Source organism: Equus caballus, chromosome 25 (genome assembly GCF_041296265.1).
Source record: "Equus caballus isolate H_3958 breed thoroughbred chromosome 25, TB-T2T, whole genome shotgun sequence".
Lineage (NCBI taxonomy): Eukaryota > Metazoa > Chordata > Mammalia > Perissodactyla > Equidae > Equus > Equus caballus.
The window spans coordinates 45,002,360-45,025,732 of NC_091708.1; the positions used below are offsets into that span (position 1 = coordinate 45,002,360).

Consider the following 23,373-nt stretch of genomic DNA (forward strand, 5'->3'; position numbering starts at 1 on the left):
GCCTGGCTGGTGCGCCCAGCTGGGTTCCTGCGGCCGAGGCCTCCTGGCCGGCCCCTCCCACTTCCTCCAATGGAAATGGCTCTGAGGGCGAGACCTTCTCCTCTGTCACTATGAGGTCCCTCCTGTTGTGGTTTGGGGCTTCAGGGAAGGTCAGGGGGGTATCCTTAGTGACAGTGGCACTGCCAGCGTAGCCCATGGTTTGGCCAGTTGTCTGGCCCTTGGCTCTAAAGGATCCGAATGTCTGGAGCTTTTAGGACCCAACTCTCCTTGAAGGGGACCTAGGGTCCCCTGTTTCCTCCCCTGGGCTTCTTGTGGGGCTGGCTCAGCTTCCCGAGGAGCTGGAGGGGGAAGAACCCCATTCAGGGCCTCCTGGGGGACTTGTGCCTGCAGCTGGGCATGACTTTCTGGTGTCTGCTCTTCCCGGCTAAACCCGGAGGGTGAAGAAGGAAGCAGCCTGTCTGTTGATGGAGTCTGTCCTTCCTCACGTGGCCCTGATTTACTTTCAGTACCCGGAAGGAGAGAATGAAGGCGAGACCTATTACTACGAGTATCCCTACTATGAGGACACGGAAGACGTGAGCAAGGAGCCCCCCCCAACCAAGACGCCTGTGGAAGCTGCTAGAGAGACCACAGAGATTGCCGAGGTCAGGGCCGGGCGGGCTGCTGGTCCCTGGAGGCCAGGGTGTGGTGGGGGAGGACGAGAAGGAGCAATGGCAAGGGTGTGGGGGCCGTTTGGTGATGTGTGGAGACTGGGAGGAGGTGGGTGGGTACTCGGCAGGGGAACGAGTGACCCAGTGACCGAGTGACCATTTGTGCTTCGGGCCCCCGGGGAGATGGCTTTCCACAGTGACATGTGACATCAGGAAGCAGAGATGTGAAGGAGAGCAGTCCCCTCCCCAGAGCGTGGCCGGGACACTGGCCCATATTGCTCCAAGAGTCTGGAATGTTCTGTTCCTTTTGTTTTAAATTTCGACGTACGGTTCACTCTCCGCAAGTGCATTTTGCAGGGTTTCATCCACGCCCAGCTCTCTCCAGGGCCCACAGTCCCCAGGGCTCCCCGTCGGCCCATCGTTCCGTGCTCGGCCGCTCCCTCTCCAGCCGCAGAGCAAAGCCGAGCCCTGCTACCCGCTCCCTCACCGCCTCTCTCTGCCTGGCTCTCAGGAGCTGACACTGCCCCCCACGGAAGCCGCTCCGGTGACCGACGCCAGCGAGGGGCCTGGGAAGGAGGATGACGTGGGCATAGAGGACTATGACTATGTGCCCAGCGAGGACTACTACACGCCGCCCCCTTACGAGGACCTCAACTACGGCGAGGGCCTGGAGAACCCTGACGAGAACCCCGACCAGCTGCCCGAACCCAGGGCCAGGGCCGAGGTTCCCACCAGCACCGTCAGCACCTCCAACGGCTCCAACGTAATTGCCTCCCTTCCCATGGGCTTGGCCTGGGGAGGGGCCGGAGGGTCCCCTGGGCTCTCCTTCTCTGCTTCTTGCCTTGGGGATCCTGGGGTGGCTCCCCTGCACCCCGGCCCACCACACCCTGGCCCTTGGGGCCTTTGCCGCTGGGCTGTTGACATGCTCCGCAGGGATGCTGGGCCATTTTGGAAGCCCCGACCTGCCGAGTCGACCTCAGGGTTGTCAGTTTTTCATCTGCAAAATGAGTAGAGTAAGCACCCCCCCCGCCGAGACCGAGAGCTCTTAGGGTTCCGTTGGAGACGGATGAGGACATGCATGTTTGCAGACAGTGTCCCTATGTGTGGCCAGGAGGGGTCAGGCTGGACAGGTACATGAACTGGGGATCTGAGCAGGCGAAGGAGAGGTGAGGTGGGGAGCCCTGGGCCCCACCACGGGCCTTCCCGCCAGGCTCACCTGCCTTAACTCTCCGCCAGTTCCCTGGAAGGTGGAGTCTGCCTCTCCATCTCAGTGTTCTCCTTATGGCATGGCGCTAATGACATCCGCCTCTTGGGGCTGTGGCCAAGTGTGCAGACTAGGGAGCAGTTTAGCACAGCCCATTGCACGGAGTGAATACTTAAAAATAGCCTACGTGATGCTGAAGTCTTGAGGGCCACAGAGCAGACACGCTGGGTTCAAATGGGTCCAAACCCCTCTGTCAGCTGGGGAGGCGTTAGGGACACGTCACTCCCAGGGTGGAGCCCCTGATGGCACTGACGTCCCCAGGTGCACGGTGCAGCCTGGTGTGGTGTGCCGGTCCCTGTGTAGCCCTAGTTTGCCATGCGGCCTTGGAAGGTTTGGGGTGACAGTTTCCTCAATGTGAGAGGAGGAAGATGTGTACAGAGGCCACCAGTGGCCCCAGGACCCTTACCAGCAAGTTAGGCTCCAGGCTCCAGGAGGCCACTGTCCCTGGAGACCCGAGGTTGTTCGGCCTGGAGCCCGAGAAGGGAGGGACGTCTGTGTCCAGTTGCCTGGCGTCCTCCAGTGACGCCTGCTGCCCCTCCCTCTCAGCCAGCTCCGCCTCCAGAGGAAGGGAGAGATGACCTGGAGGGTGAGTTCACCGAGGAAACCATCAAGAACCTGGACGAGAACTACTACGACCCTTACTACGACCCCACCGTCTCCCCGTCGGAGATCGGGCCGGGCATGCCTGCAAACCAGGACACCATCTACGAAGGGGTGAGTGGCTGGGAGGGTGCAGGCTCAGTGGGGCTCCTTCCAGGGTCGCTGGAGGGTGGCGCAGCTCTCCTGGGGCCCAATGGCAACGTGGCAGCCATCTTGCTCACCTCCCTCTCTGGGCCTGGGGAGGGGGGGCCTGGCTGTGAGCAGCCCCCGCTGAGTAAGCAGGGTGACTCAGACCTTCTGTTTGCTTCTCTCCCTCTCATTCTTTGTCCATCTGTGTTTGACGATCCCCAGATTGGAGGCCCACGGGGCGAGAAAGGTCAGAAAGGAGAGCCCGCTATCATCGAACCAGTAAGGACCTTTCCTCATTCTCTCTCTGAGACTGGCCGGGGTGGGGGTTGCAGCCCAGGGGATGTGGCCACACCTGTGGGACCCCTGTCCCTCTGTGCCCCGGGGCCACTGTGAAGAGCCATGTGACTTTGTGGACTCCACTCGCTGCTTATTGCTGAGACTTTGGAAAAGCCCTGAGGCTGGGGGAATGTTCTTAGACGTTATGGAGGTGGTGGCTGTGTGGCACGAATTGGCCCAAACTCTTTGCCCTGGACACTTAAATCTGAGCGTTGCTTTGCCTGTTGATTTTACCCTGATAAAAAGGAGACTGGGAACTCTGAAAAGGGGGCAGAGTCCCTCTGGAGGGGTCGGAGGGGGCTGGCGGGCACATGTTGCCAACGGGTGCTACGGATCTGGAGTCGGGATGGTTAACTGACTCTGCTCTCCGTGGCCGCTGTGCAGCCGTGTGGAGCAAGTTTCTGAAACAGGTGAAACATGGATGCGCTTAGAAAACCAAGTCAGGGGAGTTTAGTCAAACAGCCCCACGCTGAAGCGCCATTGGGGTAAAACTCGACGATGCTCGGTAACAGGGTCACGGGTGAGCCCAATAGGTACGACTTGAGCCTGTTGTAAAGTGCAGGCCACAAGGAGGAGGCTGCCTCTCGTGGGTCCGTGGGTGTGGGTGGGCCCCACTCTGGGCTGCAGCGTCCTCTGCCCCAGGGAGCTGTGGCTGGCAGGTAGCACCAGGGTCCACCCCGTGGCCTGAGAGCTGCTGAGGTCAGGGCCCTGACCCCCTGGTGGGCGAGGTGCCAGGCAATCGGCTGGGCAGGGCGAGGCTGCTGTAGCCACATGTGGTGGGCACTGCGGTGTGGGCCAGGGAGTGGCTCTGGCCACAAGAGGAGGGCCTGGCTGCCAAGGGCCCCCTCTGCCACGTTGCCCAAGTGCTGAAGGGAGGAGGCCGGTGTCCCGCACCGCAGCCGGACACAAGCTGAGGCCGGCTGTGGCTTCTGCTGCCAGGGCTCCGTTCCTGCGGCTGACTCAGGACATGGTCCTGGGGCTCCCAGCGCCTCCTGCTCTCGGGGTTCCGGGGATGGAGAATTGCGGGGATCTCCATCCGCCAGGGGAGCTGGGAAGGTTCTTGGAACCCCGACGGGTAGCACGTGGGAAGCGCTTGGCTCCATGGGGAGACCTGAAGCCCAGGGTCCCAGGCAGAGAAGACGTGTCCCATCTCTGGGGTGGAACTCCCAGGGGGCAGAGGTTCAGCAGAGCTCTCCCAGCTTGGCCCTCATCCCCGGCCCGTGGAAGCATCTAGATGACTGCAAAGGCTTGTTGGCTCTGTGCTCTCCCTCCAGGCCTGTCCCAGGGGTGTGACCTGTTGGCTCCCACTGGGCCGTGGCCACTGGATGCACGTGTCCTTTCCTCAGGCTGGGAACACCCCCTTCCCAGTCCTCTCGGCGGGTCCAGGGAAGACAAGGCTTGTCTGAGAGTGGAGGATGGTGGGTACAAGGGTGCTGAAGGGGGTGCTAATGCCAGGTGGCCCCTTACTCTGGAACATGAGAAGTCCCCACAGCAAGTCCAGAAACAGGGAGAAGGGCCACCCATGGGGGCAGCGAGGTGCAGCCGGCAGCTCGGGTGGGGCCGTCCCAACAGCACGAGGCTGTGGCCGGGACTTGCTCCAGTCGGTGCACTGGGGCATTTGCAGAAGGCAAACCACCTGTGTCGCGTCTCTGTGGTCCGAGCCGTGCCCAGCTCGCAGGGTGTCAGGTCTGACTGTGACATTTTTCCAGCCGCTGACTTGGGGTGTCGTCCATGGTGTCCCCATCACTTCCATGAAAGGGGCGTCTTGCCTGGGAAGAAAGTGGGGCAGGTGGGTGTCCAGGCTCTGTGGAGTCCCGATGCCATCCCCTCAGTCTGGGAGGGGCTAGGCTGGTGCCTCTGTCCAGATAAGCTTCCTGTTCACTCACGTCCCCCAGACTGAGCTGACCCTGTGACCAGAGCTACGGTGTCCCGGCTACGGGGTGGAGTTGGGGTGTGGGTATTACTTGGGGTGCCCCACTGCCCAGTTTCCACTGCTCAGGGTGGGCCCGAGGGGAGGGCTGAGGACTGAGGAAAAAGACACAGTCCAGCACGGAGAGCCTGTCTCCAGAAAACCCGCCTCATCTTCGTTGGGGGAAAGTGAGCCATGGGGATGCAGTTAGGGAAGTATTCCGCCGCCCCCCCTCCCCGTTCTGGCCCTGGTGCTCACTCCCATCCAGCCCCAGCCCATTCGGAGTGTCGGGGGGCCCTTGACCAGCCCCGCTGGAGACATCATGTAAACAGTTGAAATGTCTCAACCTGGAGCGTTACCAGCTGTCCTCAAAGTCTTAGCTTCCCATAAACAGATGGCTGAGTCCTGGGAGACGGCCGCCATGGGTCTAACTGCTGACCGCGCGGGTGTCCTGGCCCCGTGGAAGTTGGGTGGCTGTTTCTCCTGTCCCCCAACCTACCCCAGCGACCTCCCTCTGGGGAGATGTCACTCGCTGTCAGTTGAGCTCTTGGAACCAGCTCCTCCTCTCCATCCTTACCAGGGCCACGGCCGGCTGTTTCCCACTCGGGTCCGGCACCCTCTGTAATCCGTCAGCAACATCAGAGGCTCCTTAAAAGGACAGGAATCCACTCAGCCGAGAGGATTCAGTTTATCAGCCTCCAGGTGCTCCCGGCGGCCCTGGGACCTCAGGGACCGGGAAGTCCCCAGATTCAGTGGTTTCTGTTGCCTGGGGAATGTCTGTCAGAGGTGCAAGGTCACACCTGTGGTTTAAAAACTGTGTTTTGAACGTGCTATTTAGCAGATGGATGGACCTCCCCTAAGAACTGTCTTGCGTTCAGTGAAGGCTGAGAGCTCTCCTTGCAGTTCCTCTGCCCGGCTCGATTTCGAGACTGGCGTCTGTACCCGGTGGGGTATGGAACGGGGCTAGCACTCTGCAGGAACGCCCCTGCTCTCAGCTGTCATAGTGGGTGGTGGCCATGGGCGCCTTCCCGGCGATGGCTTTGCCTGGGAACGTCCAGGCCTCCCTTCCGCTGGGCTGGCTCATCCAGCTGTTTCCAGCTTCCTTCCCATGCTGACCTGGAATGATCCGGGTTGGCCCTCCCGTGAGATCCCCGCCTGGCATCGCCCCAGCTCCCCGAGAACAACAGTTGGTGTGTCTGGGAAGACAGCTGCCATCCCCCAGGCCTTGCAGTGGCCAGTGGCCTCTCCCTTAATCCCAGCTCAGTGCTGAGCCCCCTCGGCTGTCTTTGTCGGAGAACAAAACGGGAAAGCTAGGATTTGGGAAGCTGCTGGGATGAACTCTGGGTAGGTCTCACGTCCAAATATTTCTCTGAGTGCACATCTGTGTAAACACAGCGTACATCTTCACAGTGACTGGGGAGCCCTGGTGGGGAGGCCGAGGGCAGTTGGAGGGGCTTTGCAGCCCCCTGAGCGGGTGACTCCCCCAGCCTGATGCCCGACACCTGTGCTGATCTGCGTGTCTTCTGGGCACGTCCTCTTGCTCCTAGGAAGCAATTCCAGCTTTCACAAGAGGACAGTTCACTTTCGAAGAAAAGTCCAGGGCGCTGTGGCCTTGATCGTCCCTAGAGAGAAGTGATCCGTGCTTTCTTGGGTCTGGGCGTTGGAGACAGGAGGTCCACCCAGGGACCAAGGACATCCAGCCCCTCACCCCCATCCCAGCAGTCACGGAATTAACAGGGAGGAGGGCGTCACTGTGTCCACTGGCCCCGCGTGTGGCTGAAACCTGCCCAGCAGGGCCGGACAGAGCCTACCTGGCCCCAGGGCCCCCAGATACTGTCCCTGCTGCCTTCTCAACCCACAAACCCCTGCAGGGAGTGGAAGACCCTTCCTCCCCCGGGAGGTTGTGGCTGCCTCCGACACCCCTGAAGTGGGCCTGACCCTGCGTTGATTGCACAGAAGTGGCGAGAACAGTCCTGTGCTGGGAAGGGGCTGTGCTGAGAGTGGGGAGCACCCCAGGCCAGGGAGCTCTGTCTGGCAGAGACCAGAAGCCCCTGCCTCCCTTGGCTGTCCACATCACCTCGCTGGGGCCCAGGCTGACAGAGGGGCCGGAAGCCTCATCCCATTTAGGGTAAAGACAGCGAGGCCTCAGGGGACCAGAGGCAGGGCAGGCCTTGGCCCGGCGAGTCGAGGGGCTGGAGGAGCAGGGTGGAGGGGAAGCGTTTCCCACCTGGAGGGAGACGGGCTGGAGGCTCAATGTGACCTGTCTGAGCAGAGTCGGGCCCGACGCTTCTCAGGCTTCGGCTTGTGGTGCCTCTTTCCTCCTGTCCCCCTCGTTCCCTGGGCAGCCGTCCCTCCACCTTGACTGGCCCTCATCCCGGGACCCACTCCTCCCCCAGGCAGGTGTTGGGGGAGGAGAGACCGCAGGTGGGGCCAGGAGCTCTGGGTGTCCCTCTTGCCTCTGGGTGTGGGCACTGTGGGGCACTTGTCTTGAAGCTGCTCTGGAGGGGAGCCTGCGGGTTGCTGTCCAAGCCTTGTCGCTGAGCCTGGAAATGCTCGGAGGACAGTCACCGTGGCCCTGCCACAGCCCCCCATCACAGGGACTGCTGCTCGGGACCTCTGCCAGGACATAGGCGCTCATCCGAGGCCCAGTCTCCGGCCTCTGGTCTACCCACCTGGGCAACTGTCCTCACCGCCTGGGCCTGGCGGGGCCTGGGATCCCTGCTGGGGTCTCGGGAAGGATGAAGTCTTGAGTCTCAGATGCTCTCTTCTTTCTCTTCCAGGGTATGCTCCTCGAGGGGCCGCCAGGCCCAGAAGGACCTGCGGTGAGTGTCACGTTTTATTTTCCCATGACGTGTGGGACGTGCTCGGGGTGGGGGTTCAGTGACGCTCCTTACAGTTCCTGGTTGCAAAAGAGGGGGCGCTCACCACCTTTTGCAGATACCCCGGGGCCCAGCACTTCCCCGGCCCCACCTCCTCCCTCCCCTGGCTAGGTGGGAATGGGGTATTGCCCTATGGCTGCAGTTCTGAACTCTGTCCTGATTTTATTTTCAATTCTAGGGTCTCCCAGGACCTCCAGGAACAACAGGTCCCACTGGCCAAGTGGGTGACCCTGGAGAAAGGGTAAGGGGTGACTCGCTCCCTGGGATCCCACACTCTGTGGCTTGTCCGTGCATCCTCTCTGCTCTGTGACCGGCGTTGTCCTCCCGTGTACAGATGACAGCTGGCACAGTGACTTCCTTCTCCAGATTGCTCCTGACCCCATTCCATCTCATACCTCCCCCGACTGCATCCAGTCTCTTCACAGATTTAGGGAGGTCGACTGTCACCGGCCCTGAGCTAGGGCAGGAGGTGCCTGCAAGAGTAAGACCTGGCTGGGGCCTATGAGTCCCCCAGAGACTGCAGTGGCCCCTCACAGTGGCGCCCTGCGGCCCGGCATTGATGTAACAACAGCTGCAGGCTGCAGAGCTCCGTGCTGTCCGTGCATCACACAGAACCTGTGTTAGTCCCTCCTCAGGAGGAGGACTGCCTTGGCCTTGACTCCCCCTCCCTCCACCTTGCTTGTTGGAAGTCGAGCAACAGACATGGGAGAGTTTGCTCTGGGTCAAAGGGACATATCTTGGGGTTGCCCTAGTCAATGGGACGTGTCCCGGGGTTGCCTTAGTCAATGGGATGCATCCTGGAAATGCTTTGGTCAAAGGGATGTGTCCCGGGGTTGCCCTGGCCAAAGGGATGCGTCCCGGGGTTGCCCTGGTCAATGGGACGCGTCCTGGGTTGTCCTGGTGAAAGGGACACGTCCCAGGGTTGCCCTGGCCAAAGGGATGCGTCCTGGGGTTGTCCTGGTGAAAGGGACACGTCCCGGGGTTGCCCTGGTCAATGGGACGCGTCCTGGGTTGTCATGGTGAAAGGGACATGTCCTGGGGTTGCCCTGGCCAAAGGGATGCGTCCTGGGGTTGTCCTGGTGAAAGGGACACGTCCCGGGGTTGCCCTGGTCAATGGGACGTGTCCTGGGTTGTCATGGTGAAAGGGACACGTCCCGGGGTTGCCCTGGCCAAAGGGATGCGTCCTGGGGTTGTCCTGGTGAAAGGGACACGTCCCGGGGTTGCCTTGGTCAATGGGACGCGTCCTGGGTTGTCATGGTGAAAGGGACACGTCCTGGGGTTGCCCTGGTCAATGGGTTGCGTCCTGAGGTTGCCCTGGTCAAGGAGACATGCCCTGGGTTGCTGCAGGATCCAGGAGGGCTGCACCCGGCACCCTGCAATTGTGTCCTGACACCTAGTGGGGCTTTGGGGCATTGCAGCCTGTGGGTTCTTGAATGGCTTGGCTTTTTTCTTTTTCTTTCTTTTCATTTTTCCTGCTGCTGGAATGAATGTTGATGTGAGCACAGCCAGGTTAAGAGCTAGTAATCGGATGGCTAGGTTGTAGATGAGAAAAACTAGAGCGTGTGTGTGTCTCAGTGGACGTTTATCCCCGGGGCCTGGCACACTGCCCAGAGCAGATACAGACCTTGCAGTTTTTGGGTGGGTGGATGGGTGCCCGCTGGGTGGGGTCCTGTGGAAAGGTGGCTGGGGTCTGCTTCCGAGGCAGCGCAGTGGGGAGTCCGTGGGGGTCTTGTCTGTCAGGCACTGGGGGCTTTGGAGCGGTGCTCAGGGCCATGTGGCCGGATGCCCGCAGACAGAGCAGGTGTGTGGAGGGTGACCTTTCAGACTGAACAGCGTGGGTCAGCAGTGGGAGAAGGAAGGCTGTCCTCGTTCCTCGTGGCTGGATGACCTCAGAGAGCAGTCAGATCATCTTCTCCATTACGGTGTTTCTCTAGGGCTGGTGGCTTTGGGGGCTCAGAGTAGGCGGCCAGGGGACCCGGCGGCCCCTGGAAGGCTTGGGCTTCCCACACTGCCCTGTCTTGGCAGCACGCCGCTCCCCCCTCTCTGCCACAGTTGAAATTCTAGACAAGTGGGTGGGGGGCCACTGTTCTCCCCTCACCCCAGGACCAGCAAAGCTCTGCAGCGGGCTGCCGTCTCTGACCCAGCTCGCTCCGGAGGCCCTTTTCCTGAAGATCTGTGTGAGATGGGGCGAGGGCCACATCCCCCCACAGAGCTGTCATCAGATGGACCCACGAGATTGACTGAGTCCAGACGTCACCGAGAGAGGACCCCATGGCAGATCAGACGTTGTTTACTCTCTTGGATGTAGGATAGGACGTTGTTCTCAGTGTGCACGGATATCAACTGACCTCTGTCAGCCTCAGGGTTGCTCCGAGTGTCCATCTGTCCATTCGTCTGTCCACCCATCACACAGATAGTCACTGAGTGCCCACAGTACTAGGACTGGTCCAGCACTGAGGGTCTAAATATTTACAAACCAGAGGGACACTTCTCTACCTGGTCCCTGCCTTCAGGCTGAGCCTGGCTCAGGGCCAGTGCGGGGTGTGCCCTGCAGCCTGACCCAGCGGCTCTGCTGGAGGAGCCAAGGCTCCTGACAGTGGATGGTCATTGGTTTAAGCAACTGGTGTCTCTTCAGTTCAAGCCAGGGTCCAGGAGCAGAGGGACCGGGGATGGGGTCAGCAGAGAAATCAAGTCCTCCCCCTGGGGGAGGGGGGCTGACTGTAGGAGCTGAGCACTCCCCACCCTTCTGGGCCCTGCTTAAGCCAGCCTTGTCTAGGAAGTTGACCCCGCTCACATCTCAGCATCCCCTCAGTGCCCAGATCTCCTGGGCATCTGCCAATGAGCTGTGAAAGGACCCTGGATGCAGAGTCAGGAGCCTGCACTGCCACCTGCCAGTAGGGTGGCCTCAGAATCCCTGTGTAGGGAAGGAAAAACTTTTCTTCCACCCTCTTAGGCTTAGCATTTGGGGCCTGTGAATTAAATTGGCAAAAGACAGATTGACAGGAGAAAAGGCATAGAATTTGTTAATATTTTTAATTTTACATATACAGGGGCTTCCCAGAAAAGAAGTGAAAACCCAGAGAAGCAGTTAGATTCTGTACCATTTTAACGAAGGGCAATAAATCGTGGAGAAGTAACTAGAAAGCATATGGGGGAAACTAATGGAGGATAAGGGTTATTGCAGTAAGGTCTGTGTACACACAGTCTTCTCAGTGCTGGCTCTCTGGCTCCACTGAGTAGGGTCGCTCTCTGCCTCCTGATCCAGGTAGGGGTGGTGGAGAATTCATGCCACCGTCACAAGGGGAAGCGCGTGCCCCGCTTTTAGGCAGAGAAGGGGAGGGCAGAGAACTTGCCCTCCATCTGTTGCTTCTCAGTTGCCTTCAGCTCAAAATAATCCTTCTGCCAAAGTGGCGTGTTTTGGGGTGGCATGTTCTGAGCCTCTTCACCTGCTCGGCCTCATTGTACGTGAGAGCTTTTCACTGGGTGACCTGGAAGGATCCTGCCCTCCTCCTGCCCCAGCCCCACCATCCTGGGACTCTGCCGTCCTTCCCATGACTAATTCCTGATTCCGTCTTGTTGTCTAACCTTCCTTTCTTTGAGCCCTTTTTCCTAACTGGACGGTGAGTTCCTTGAAGTTCCCCACACCTGCGCTTCTCCTCGCGTCCCCCTCCCTGTGCCGTGGATGCAGTGGGCATGCCCAGGGCAGCTGCGGGCAGGTGGCTGTGAGCCTGACCCTGTGCCCACAGGCATCACGTTGGGGCAGACGTTCTAACTCCTGCCCTGACCGCCCACTCCAGCCCAGCCAGCCCCATGCTTCTGCTGGACCAGACCCTGTGGCCGCTTCCGTCTCCTGCTCTCGTGCCCCAGGCTGCCCACTTTTCCGGCTGGCCTCCTTGGACCTGTGTTCTGTGCCACCTCTTGGCTGCTCGCTCCTCAAATGCTTTCTTGCTCTGGGACAGTGTCAGAGTTGGGAAGGACCTGAGCCCCGGAGTTGACAGATGGGCAGGCCCAGGGTGGGCGAGGGGACTCGTTAAAGGGAGACGGAGCAGAGCTGGGATTGATCTCCTCTCCCGCTTCTTTCACTGAGGCTCAGAGGAAAACCAAAGACAGGAGAGAGCTGGGCGTCCCGAGGGAGCTGCCTGAGCCACCCAGGGCTGGTGGTCTTCCAGAGCCCCTCTCCAGCATCGATTCTGTGAGGTCTGGCATCTGTGCCTCTTGCTGGTGCATTTTCGTGGATTCCTGGCTCTTTGGGCCTTCCTGGGATATTGTCGACAGACTCAGTGGGTCTGAAATCCCCGGGGCTGTGCGTTCTCAATTCACCATCAACGTCTGTGAACGTTCCCGGTGATTGGATAGCGGCAGAGACCGGGTGCTGAGCGTCACCTGCCCCGCAGAGCCCTGCCCGGGGCTACGCTGAGCAGGTGGAGGAGCTGGTGGGGGAGCCGGTGGGGTGCACCGTTAAAGATTGGGGCCCGCCTGCCTTCCGTGGACTCCCAGGGCTGCCGGGGCCTGAGACCTGTACCCGCTGGCCTCGATGGAAACACCTGGAAGCCAGGGAGCTGCTCTGTGCTGTCACTGGCACCCCCATGTCCAGCAGGGTGTGTGGCCCAGAGGTGGTACTCAGGAAGGGTGTGTGGCCAGAGCGTCTTTGCGTGAATCCCTGCCCTTCCCCACGCACCTGTCTGAGAGCTGCCTGCTTCCGGCGTTCCTCTGTCTCCGGGCAGCTCTGTGAATGCCACCTGAAGTCACAGTGGATCCGGCTGCATTTTAGGGGGCGCTGTGGCTAAGAAACTCCTGACACTTTAAAGTTTTCTGTTAGAAAGAAGCTTATTTCCCTTCTAATGGACTCCCAGGGGTTCCAGCTGGGGTGGGCTGGCCTCCACGACCTGTGACCCTCGGGGTAGGTTGTGCACAGTCTTTCCATTTGTGACAGACTTAACTATTTTCTGTTAAAGCAATCCTCGGTGCTGTTGGGTCTGTGAACGGCTGAGGAGGAAGGTCCCCCCCCCCATTAAGGCCTGGGTGCTCCTGGAAGCCTCAGGGGTTCAGTATGCAGGTTTCCTTCCAAGATGCTTCACGGCCATGTGGAGGCCCTTTCCTACAGGGGTGCCTCCCTCCCTGCAGAACTGATGCACTTAATACCCTCTGGGCGGGAGCAGCAGGGGAGGCCCACACCCGCCAGTGGCTGCTGGGTGCCCACGCGGCCCGCAGGAATGACCTGCCCGGCCTGTTCCACCAGCCGTCCTCCCCTTTGGTGGGGCCTCCTTGTGTTTCCAGGGTTGGACATCCCTGGGATCTCGTGTGAGTGCATTTTCTGTGCTTTCAAAGGCTTGGAAGCCATGACCTGAAGAACAGCGGTTCCTAGCCCACACTCTAGAAAGCATGGTCCGTAGGTGCCGATGTTGTTTCCCCAGGATCCGCCTGGGAACCATGCCCCGCCATGTCACCACTTTCCCTCCTGGCTGGCTGGATTACGCCCAGGGCCAAGGGAGCAGACACAGGCCAGGTCCCTGGCGACTTGACCAAGAGGTAGAGTCCGCCGGTGCTTGTCTCCTGCTGCCCGGCCTGGAGGAACGCTTCGAGAAAGGCTGCTGTGAGTGACGGTCACGCAGGCCGCAGCGCAGGGTTCACTGGTTTTTCTGTCTCCCCTCCTCCCAGGGGCAGGGCGTGCGGTCCCTTCTCTCCATCTGAGAGCTGCTGAGAATTCAGATCCTGTCCTTTATGGGGCCGCCATTCAACCCCCCGACACAAGGCTGTTCATAGGCTGCACACAGCTGGGTGTCTCTGTGATGTCCCGGCGACAAGCTGCGGTGACGCAACCCTTCTCTGAGTCTGATGGAACCTCGTTCTCTCCATGACTCGATCGTCCGTCTCTGTGAGACGTCAAAGCTTGAGTCTGGGCCTCTTCTTCATCTCTTGAGCCCCCTGGAAGTCAGAAGGACCCTCTTTCGTATTAGGGGCACACGGGGCGAGGCTCCTCTTGAGAGCGGGGACAGGGCTGAACATAGACACAGGCCTCAGTGCCCCCCGCCCGTGTGTCCGCCATCCACGGCTTGGAAAACCTCAGTGAGGGCAGCGCGGACTCCCGTCTGCTCCAGGGCTGGCCGAGGTGGGCGGGTCGGGTGGGGTGCGTGGGCAAATGTTGGCAGCTTCATTCGAGGCTCTGGCGCCAGCCGCAGGCGCAGCCGCTGAGCCCGGTTTTCAGATCTGCAGCGAGAAGTGACCACTAAGAGCTTTGCTGGCCACTCTGGAGCTGTAATTGCACGGGAGCTGAGCTAAAACGGAAAAACCACTGCATGTTGAGGCTCTAGAGGGATTCATGCCACGCTCTCTCCTTTTCTGGGTCTTTATAAGAGCATAGGGTAAAATATCTCAGCGTAAAGCCTCCTCTGGTCTTCGGGGTCCCCCACACCCCGCTGTCTTTAGTATGAGAAATGGCTCAGGCTTCTGCTTACTGCTTCAGCCCATGTCTCGGCCTGGAGGTGGGCCCGGTGCCTCTCACCTGATGCTGAGCCAAGGGCTCGTGGGTTCAGCTTCTGGTCTGAAGCCGCCGCCGCAGCCGATGGCCGCTTTGCCCAGGGTCCAAGCACTGCCCTTCATCTCCGGGCCAGAATGACGCCAGGGCGGCCTCGGACAAACCCCTCATTAAATAGCAGTGACTCCTCAGTGTGAGGTGGGAGCCCCCCTTCTCCACCTGGTCTGGGTGTGACAGTCCCGCTCTGCCTGCTGTGCCTTAAACATTTCTATTTTACCAAGTTAATTGGCCCCCACTGATTCGGGGACCAGCTGATCAAATAATACAGAAAAATGCATGAAGGCCAGGCAGCATTTCTTGCTTGACCTCTAACCCGAAGGCTGGAGTGGAGTGAGGTCCTCGCGACCTCCCCACCGGACTGCTGGAGCGTCCCTCGGAGTCTGACGCAGGCTGAGTAACAGAGAACCAGCCACATCATTAGCCCGAGTTCAACGTCCTGAAAAGTGGGGCGGCGGCTTTGAGGGAGCCCCATCTTCCAGCCCAGGGGACGGTCTTTCTGTTACACACCTGGGTGCTTGGCAAAGGTTTGCTGACAGTTTCATCAAACTGCAGGAAATGCGGGTTCAGCTGAGCGGCGATGCAGGACTCAGGACAAATTTTGAAACATCGGAAGGACCCATGGGGGTGACTTTTCTCCTCCAAACCGTCCCTTTCTTCCAGGGTTTCCAGGTTTTTGTTGTTCATCTGCTGTCACGCTCTTAGAATCGTTCTGGCTGCAGTTGAGAGGAAGTGCCCCCTTGCGAGGGTGAAACTGCGCTCACAGCCCCCGAGGCTGAATTCTCACCTCTGTGCCTTGGAAGGAGCAAGAGGAGGGATGCTGAGATGAGGCTCTCTGAGGATGGAACAGCGGATGAGGGGCTGCCCTGACTTCCAGCGCCAGACACATGCACGGACACCACGTGGACACCACGTGGACGCGTCTGTCCCTGGGAGACATGGACCCTAGGTTTTAAGTCACCGTTGGATTTGGGATCCACTCTGAGGCAGGAAACTCAGCGCTGAGCAGCTCTTGGCATTGGATCCCAAGAGGAAACCTGGGCAGCAAAGCATGTTCTGGATTTTTCTCTTCTAAACAAGTTTTTATCTTCCAAGATAACTGAAACCTCGGATAAGGAGAGGCTACTGTAACTACCGAAGAAAAGACAGGCAAGTGTTAGTTCAGGCCCAGACGGCTCCACACCCTTCTGGATAAGTGCCAGGAAAACCACCAGGTTCTTGGTCTTCTTGGCCGGGAATCAGAATCCGTCTCGTGTTTCCGCGCTGCAAGCATCGAGCTGCGGTGGCGTTGGCTGGCTCGCTGGAGTGTGCCTGCTGCCGGTGCAGAAGACGAGCCGGCAGCCGTCAGTGACACTGCAGTGTGGCTCCTTGGAGTCTCGAGGACGGAGAACTTCCATCTATGCACTGGACAAGCCTCGTCCGCCGCAAGCTGGCTGGGGGTCTGCCTGAATTAGGGAACAAGCCGAGTGGTAAAACAGGTTTTGAAAATAAACTGTGTCACTAGTTTTACACGCATATGGTCCTGAAGCTGGCCAGAGTCACTCCAGGGAATCTGTCGAGGGATGTCTGTCTGGGACCTGCTTTAGGGACCAGATGAGCAGAATTTGTGGAGGGTGTAGCATCATCTCTGTACAAACAGGTTCTAGAAATTGCTCGAGAGGAGCTGTGTTCCCGTGGATTGTCCTCCTGCTTACTCGGGTCCCTCATGTCTGTGCAAGCAAGCGGGCACTTGGACCCGTCTGTCTGAGCAGCTGTGTGCGCAACTGGGGGGCGGATGGGGCGTGGCATCTCACTGACGGCGCAAGGGGAGTGGGCCTCTGAGTGGCCAGTGGGGGCCTCCTCCGGGCTGCCCCGCCTGCTTGGCTGGAGACTCAAAGGGCCGCTCCTGGGATGGTGGCAGCCCTGACTCCACCCCTGCCCGCCTCCTGGAGACTCACCTCTGCCCTTCCGGATTGCGATCCCCTGCCTTCCCGTCGCTCTGAATTCCTCTGGATCCAGCTCCTTCCTCATCCCTTTCCCCCAGGAGCCTTTCCTCATCCTCAGCCCCAGCGACGCCCATCCCTTCTCTGGGCTTGGGTTCTGGAACAGTCCATGCCACAGGGTCTTGCATTGTTCTGTGCCTGTCCAGTGTATTTCCCGACCCCCTCATCCCGCCACAGCCCAGCTCTGTGCTTGTGCACTCTGACCCAGCTCTCTTGGCTCATCTGTTCACAGGGTCCCCCTGGACGCCCAGGCCTTCCGGGTGCTGATGGGCTACCCGGCCCTCCTGGAACCATGCTCATGCTGCCTGTGAGTGTCCGAGGTTGTGGGGGTGGGTGGGCTCAAAACATGATGGGAAGTGGGGCCCTGGGGTATTTCCAAGGGGGGCAATCTCCTGGCCACAGACTTGCCCCAACTTGGGCCAGCCGTCCCGTAGAAATAGGCTTCTTCAGGGATATTCCACAGACGCAGCAGAGTGGACAGTGTGGTCAAGGTCTCCATCTGTCCACCGGCATCCAGGGCTGGCCCATCTGAGAGGGAATCGAGTTCTGGCTCTCTGAAGGAAAGCTGTGTGGCTTTTGCCTCCGTTGTCAAACACCCACCATCACCACTCGCACCCCAGAGTGGGCATGCTGCCAGCTGGTCCCTCCTTAGACCTGACCTGCCCGTGACCTTATAGGTGAATGTCACGGGGCCATCTCCTTCACAGGGAGCCCAGGCCTGGGAGGGCGACTAAGTGGAGTGCTGGTCTGGACGTCAGTCTTCTGGCTGATGTCAGTTTTCCCGTGAGCCCCCACTGCCTGCCTCTGATACCCGGGAGGCTTTGCACAGCTCAGGGAGACCCTGCATGGACCAGGAGCATCCCTGCGAGGCCTCCTCAGGGCAGGCATTGGCATTGGGCCTTTGTATTTTCCTTGCAATAAATAGGGGCCATGGGGTCTCAGGGTGAGTTGCTGCAGGTGCTGGAAAGGGCTTTCTGAACAGAGGGAGGATCCCCAGGAGGCCCATGGCTGAAATTGGCAGGTGTGGCTGGGGCAGCTCTGAGCCGGCAGAGTAGGGTGGTGTGTGCAGAGAGGGACTCTGGGGCTAGAAGCTGCCCAACCAGACCCTCCGAGGCTCTGCTGCCACCAAAGAGGCTGATGGGTGCCACCTTGGCCCTGGGGTCCAGCGGGGGCACCCATGTTGGTGCACCCTTGGTGACCCTTATCTTATACCCACAGTTCCGCTTCGGAGGGGGCGGCGATGCGGGCTCCAAAGGCCCCATGGTCTCAGCCCAGGAGTCCCAAGCTCAAGCCATTCTGCAGCAGGCCCGGGTGAGTGGCGCCTGGGCCCCGGGGGGCGGGGAGGGGTCAGAGCCCACCATTCTGCAGCAGGCCCAGGGGAGTGGTCCCTATGATGGGGTCTGGCCGAGCTGCACACCTCAGAGAGAGAGCCTGTGGGCCCCAGAGCCCCTTGCTCACCCGGGGACCCCGAGGAGCGTTTGCCTCCCTAGTTCTCTGCTCTTGGCAGATTAGCTGATTAGCGAATTGCGTTTTTAATTGATGAGGCTCCAGATTGCTGATTGCCCGTGATAAGAGCCATCACCACGGGCAGAGTGAGGAGGGTGATCCTTCAGTGGCACGCCCTTAATAGGGCATCGCAAGGAGCTGCTAGGGAACCCCTTGTTTAGCAATATTTATGCGGCCCTGGCGCAGCAGAGTAGATGTTAGTGATCAGCATGCACGGCTAATTGCAGGACGTTTAAGTGTCGAGCTGTTGCAATGGGACAAATGGCCCGCGTGATGCAATACAGTGCGTATCAAACTCCATTACCTGCCTCTGGATTTATTGACCCGGCCTGCCTGGCTGGCCTTTTAATCTGTGTGCATTTTAATTGAAGCCAAGTGGGTGATGGGCTTATAAGAAGATTTTATAAGGCAAAAAAATCTTCCAAAATTTAAATGGCATTGTGCGGGGGAAGTGGAGTCATACAACGGGGGCAGAACTGAGGTTCTTGAAGAAAGCAGGTTGAACTGAGCTGCGGCAAGTGGGGGCCTCCTGTCCTCCAGGTGGGGCCCGGGGGACAGAGAGCCAGGGGCCGTATAGGTGGGCAGGTGTCGTGTGGGGTCCGTGTGGCTGTTGCTCTGACAGCTGCCTCTTCTGGGGCTTGCTTCGTTCACCCTAGGAGGGCCCCCAGATAGCTCCCGAGCCCCCGGCGGATGCTGGAGTTTCCTCCTGTGGGAAGTAAAATGTTCTTCAGCATGAGTGCCCACATACAAAGTACTCCCCGTCCAGGCCCAGAAAAGGAGGTGGCATTTCCAGCTGCCGAGGGTGAAGGGCTGAGGGCAGGTGCGGGCGCGGGCTCGGGGAAGGTCCTCAGGGGGCTGGAGAGTGGGCCCCCACCTGGCTTCACCTCCTCCTGCTCCGTGCCGTCTGTGGTTGGCTGGGTCTTGGCTCGATCTGACTCCTCCTCCAGAGGCTCCTGTCCTCGCCTCTCACGTCGGTCCCTTCCCACCTGGCCTCATCTCGCCCGTCAGGACCAGTCAGCCAAGCGTTTCTCACTGTGTCCTGTTTTCTCTTGCAGTTGGCATTGAGGGGGCCAGCTGGCCCGATGGGTCTTACGGGGAGACCCGGCCCCATGGTAAGTCGTTGGCCAGAGGGAGCGTGGTGGGGAGCAGGTGGCCCCCAAAGCCCGTCACCCTCTGCCCTCTAGGCTCCAAGCTCACCCCAGAGAGGACACACTTTAAGGTGTCATCCACCACCATTTACATCTCTGGCATCTCATCGGGGATGGGGGCCTGGGCAGGAGGGGGGCCTGTGGTGGCCAGGGGGTTGGCTGTGTGATTTTGCCTCATGCCCCGGGGCTCCGACCCTCTTTCTTTCTGGCATCATCATTCTTTACAGTCATGTCTCCAAAGCCAGGCCGCTTCAGTGTGGGGGTGGCCCTAGGATGCCCAGGCTCCCCCGCACCAGCCCCATGTGCGGTGTGTACCGGGCACTCTCAGGGCGGGCAAGTGGGATCTCCAGGGAGAGCGAGCGGTGCTTACAGAGTGCAAGGAGACGGAGAATGCAAACATCCCGTGCCCCCACACCCGTTCCCTGGAAGGGAGTGGGCTCAGCCACTTGGTCTGCGTTCAGTGCCTTCCACATCGGCGCTGGCTCAGGGCTGGTCCCCGCATCTGGGCCTTGCATGGGCCCAGAGGATGTACACACATCGCCCTGAGATCATATTCATCCTAGAGAGAGAAACAAACATGGTCGTGAGCTTTGTGGCTTGTGCCCTCACTGTCCAGAAGTTCGTTCAAAACTAGGAAGACATCCATGCAGCTGAAAAGTTACCGCTTGTCCCTCGGGTTTGTCCGGGGTGGGCAGGCTGGGCTCCACTGACCGGGCAGAGAGCTCAGCCCTGCCCCTGGGGCTGTCCACCCCCTGCAACCTTCCTGTGCTGAGCATCTTTAACCCAGACCGTGTCTTCCTAGGGCCCCCCCGGGAGCGGAGGCTTGAAGGGCGAGCCAGGAGACATGGGGCCTCAGGTACGTCGCACTCGCCTTGCTCTTTGAAGGGGCGTCTTGTGTGCGCTGGAGGTCATGACTGCCTGCCCGGCGGTGCCCAAATGCGGCATTTCCCCAAGGAAGTTAGTGGGAACTGTCGCTTTATGCACAGCTGGCAGCGGAACAGAGGTCACTCTGATGCCTGCGGCAGGACAAGCTGGCTGTCCTGTTCTGGGCCCCGACTCGGGGCGGCAGAAACTGTGCGCTGTCCGGGTGCTGCCCACCGTTTGGCAGCTGGGACGGCAAGCCACGGGCGGGTTGATAAGCACGGGGATAAGGCTTTGCTTTTGCCTCTGAAAAACACAGACAACGCCACTGACCCTTTGCCCTCTGATCCCGGACAGGGTCCCCGTGGTGTGCAGGGCCCACCTGGCCCGGCGGGAAAGCCCGGAAGAAGGGTGAGTATTTTGCGGCTCAGTGATGGATGGCAGGTGGGTCACCAAAGGGCCTGAATCTGCAGTGGGTTTGCCCCCTCATGATGAGCGGGCTGCAGAAAGCCCCTTTGCTCCCTTCTCTTCTCCCCCTCCCAAGGGCGCGTCTTTCTCCGAGGCTGGGTCCCCTTCCCCCGGGCAGTGAGGCAAGCCAGCTGCCCAGGTGGGTGCTGTGTCCCAGGGCAGAGACAGCTCAGCTGCCTCTGCCAGGGGCCTCTGTCCTCAGCATGTTGATTTTGTTTAACAAACGTTGTTCATTAAGGCAATTTCCCAGGCCCTTTGGGAGTAAGTGTTTGAGAAGACAGAGTTATCAATGGGCCTCACGTCTTTGGGGGCAGCCTCACTTTTCCAGAAATGGCCTCAGTTTGGGGGAAATGGCCGGCCCGCTGCTCTGTTCTCCTAGCCACCTGGACTCTTGGCTTGGGGTGTAATTCCCAAACAGTGGATGGAACTACTTTGTTTCCGTGCAACCAAGGCTCCTGCGAGAGGGCCTGTGTTTGTAAACTAATATAAATTAATGAACGCCACCCAGACAAGCTGGGGAAACCGGAATGAACCCACATCACGCTCTAACAAGTGGGTCTGTTCAACCAGTGCACGTTTTGAGTGAGTGAAGAAAGAATTTGGTCTCGTGTTGTGTTTGCTTAGGAGTGAACCTCCAGGAACGTTGTCCACTTAGGCGACCAGCTCCTGCTCTAGTTTCAGAATAGACAAGGCAAAAACGAGCGATTGCTTGGTGGTTCTGGATCCTCTGGCCCTGGGTGTTAGCTGCAGCTGGGGGGGGAGGCGGCAGGGCCAGCCAGGCACGTGCGGCTGTCTCGTGTGGGCCCATCAAGGCCTCGGGTCCACATGTCTGTGGAACAGATCTGGACACAGATGGGGGTTGGGCGAGATGATTCTAAATGGCCACCAACACTGGAATCTGGTGATTCTTGGTCGACAAGTGGTTGATCTCGGATCCGATTTGGAAAGACTTTTATTTCGTTGTTTTTTTATGCATCTCCGTGGACACTTATTGTCAAGTTTCTCCAGAAATGGTTTCTCAGTCAGGATAAGGTAAAAACTGAGAAGAGAAAGGTTTGCGGAGTGGTTTGTAAGGTGACTAATCGCAGAGTTCAGTGGCATCAGGGCCATGACAACGCCTGTGTTTTAAGGAAGGACATTTTCCCCAAAGATCCCCTGGAGTAGAAGAGGTGGCGGGAGAGGGGCCCAGAGCTGGGGGGGAGGCTTGCAGTGGTCTGCACGTCTGTACCTCTAGTTCTTTGTCGAGCAGGCTGCAAGGAGCCCATCATTGTGTCATAGAAGCGTGCGGACGTTTTGCTGGGCATGTCATGCTGTGACATCGTGTGAACTTTTCCGACGAATTTCCCTTGATTTCTGAAAGTGTTTGGGAATCTGAGGAGAGGCTCTCATTGGTCCCTCCGCTTGGGCGCCTTTTCTGAGGTGACTTTTCTTCCCCAGCAGCTCCTCGTGACCCTTAACCTGGGGGGCACAGATCATCTCCTGTGGTCTGTTTGGAGCCCCCTCTTCTTTCTTCCCTGCGCTTCTCTGGTGCTGTCCTCATAGTCTTTGTTGTACTTTGAGACCAAAAGCTGCTGCTCTCCCCATGTTGCCTCTGCTTGTCGGTGAGTCACTGGGTCATGGCCTCATTTGGCCAGGCGCACACGCGACATAGAGAAGACAAAGCTGTTGGTCTGGGCCAGCCCTTTATACTCGGCTGGCTGACGTTCCTCCTTAGCGAGTGGACGTCTCGCCGAGTCCCTGCGTCTGTTCGGGTGGCCGAGCCTGGCGGGGCTCTCCTCTGGTGATCCTGGGGCCTTGACAGTGGGCCCCAGTCAGTCTGGGCCCTGTCCTTCAACCCCATGGCATCAGCTGGGGACATGGGCTTGTCCTTGGCAGTTTCCCTAGCTGGACATATTAGGCGTGGGAGTGGCCTGCAAGGGTGGAGTGTCTTGTCCAGACTGTGCCTCAGGGTGGCTGTGTGGCCTTAGTGAGACGAGCCACTGCTCTGGGCCTCTGTTTCATTCTCATCAGTTGGACTAACTGGCTGATTGCTCCCTCTTGCCCTGTGGCTCCCTGGTCTTTAACTTGACTTCCAGATGGTGGACAGGGAACGTGCTGTGTGTGGTTTCAGGGGCGTGCTCTCTCCTGAGTCCGAAGCTAACAGTCCCACAAGCTGGCACAGCTCCTTAATTTCTCTCCTCCAAGGCAGTCACATCCGCCACACGAGGCTACCATCTCCAAACACTGAGGGGCAGGTGGCATAATCCTTATTAGCAGTTCATTAGCAGATGGCGAGGCTTGGAAAGACTAGAAGCATGTATGAGGTGGACAGCAGCCCCAGCACACAGGGTCTGGGTCCCCTGGACCAGCCTGACCGCACAGGACTGTGGACTCTCCACGTGGTTTCACAAGAAGCCACTGCTCAGAGTTCTTGGTAAACTGGCCACTCCTTTGTCCTGACAATGTGCCTTCCTCTGTTTCAGGGGCGGGCTGGGAGTGACGGAGCAAGAGGGATGCCTGGACAAACTGGCCCCAAGGTAGGCTGCTATTCACCGCCTCCCGGTGTCCTGGTGCCGTGATCACCATTATTGCTGTTGTCATGTTGATGATGCCGCCAACATTCTGGTTATATGATGACTATGGTCATGATGACAAGGACAGTCATGTGTCACTTAACGATGGGGGTACATTCTGAGAAATGGGTCATTAGGCGATTTCGTCATTGTGCAAACATCACAGAGTGTTTTTACATAAGCCTGGATGGTACAGCCTCTTACACACCTGGGCTTGTGGTACTAATCTTACGGGACCGCTGTCGTGTGTGTGGTCCGTCACTGACTGAAACATCATTATGTGGCGCATGACAGTAATGACTTGTGACATTTACACCCATGTGGGAGTGGGACCTTGGGGGTGAGGAAGGTTCTGTTTGTATCGGTCTCTCTGGCGTGTTGACATGAAGATGGGTTGGTGGGGTGAGTTTCATGAGCAAGCACGACAATTGCAGCTAATTTGCATAGGGGGCAAACTTGCTCCTTTCAAGTGAGTGGTGAGTGGGGGGTTGGAACCCCAGCTATGAAGATTGCTCATCCATGTGCGGACGTCAAGATCACACACACCGGGGCCAACC

The 23,373-nt window shown here is 59.0% G+C and overlaps 1 protein-coding gene across 5 annotated transcripts in view; it reads left to right on the plus strand.

The window, feature by feature from the left end:
* COL5A1 (collagen type V alpha 1 chain) overlaps positions 1-23,373 on the plus strand; it is a 171,987-nt gene that overhangs the window by 70,833 nt on the left and 77,781 nt on the right. For all 5 annotated transcript variants that reach the window (XR_011432493.1, XM_070251090.1, XM_070251089.1 and 2 more), the window contains exons 6-17: positions 507-644; positions 1,162-1,413; positions 2,461-2,628; positions 2,866-2,922; positions 7,669-7,710; positions 7,946-8,008; positions 16,514-16,588; positions 17,500-17,592; positions 18,843-18,899; positions 19,738-19,791; positions 20,154-20,207; positions 22,727-22,780. Coding sequence is in view for 4 of the 5 variants with exons in the window: in XM_070251090.1 (XP_070107191.1) it covers positions 507-644; positions 1,162-1,413; positions 2,461-2,628; positions 2,866-2,922; positions 7,669-7,710; positions 7,946-8,008; positions 16,514-16,588; positions 17,500-17,592; positions 18,843-18,899; positions 19,738-19,791; positions 20,154-20,207; positions 22,727-22,780 (1,107 nt within the window). In the remaining variant the exon portion in view is untranslated. The remainder of the gene's footprint in view (positions 1-506; positions 645-1,161; positions 1,414-2,460; positions 2,629-2,865; positions 2,923-7,668; positions 7,711-7,945; positions 8,009-16,513; positions 16,589-17,499; positions 17,593-18,842; positions 18,900-19,737; positions 19,792-20,153; positions 20,208-22,726; positions 22,781-23,373) is intronic.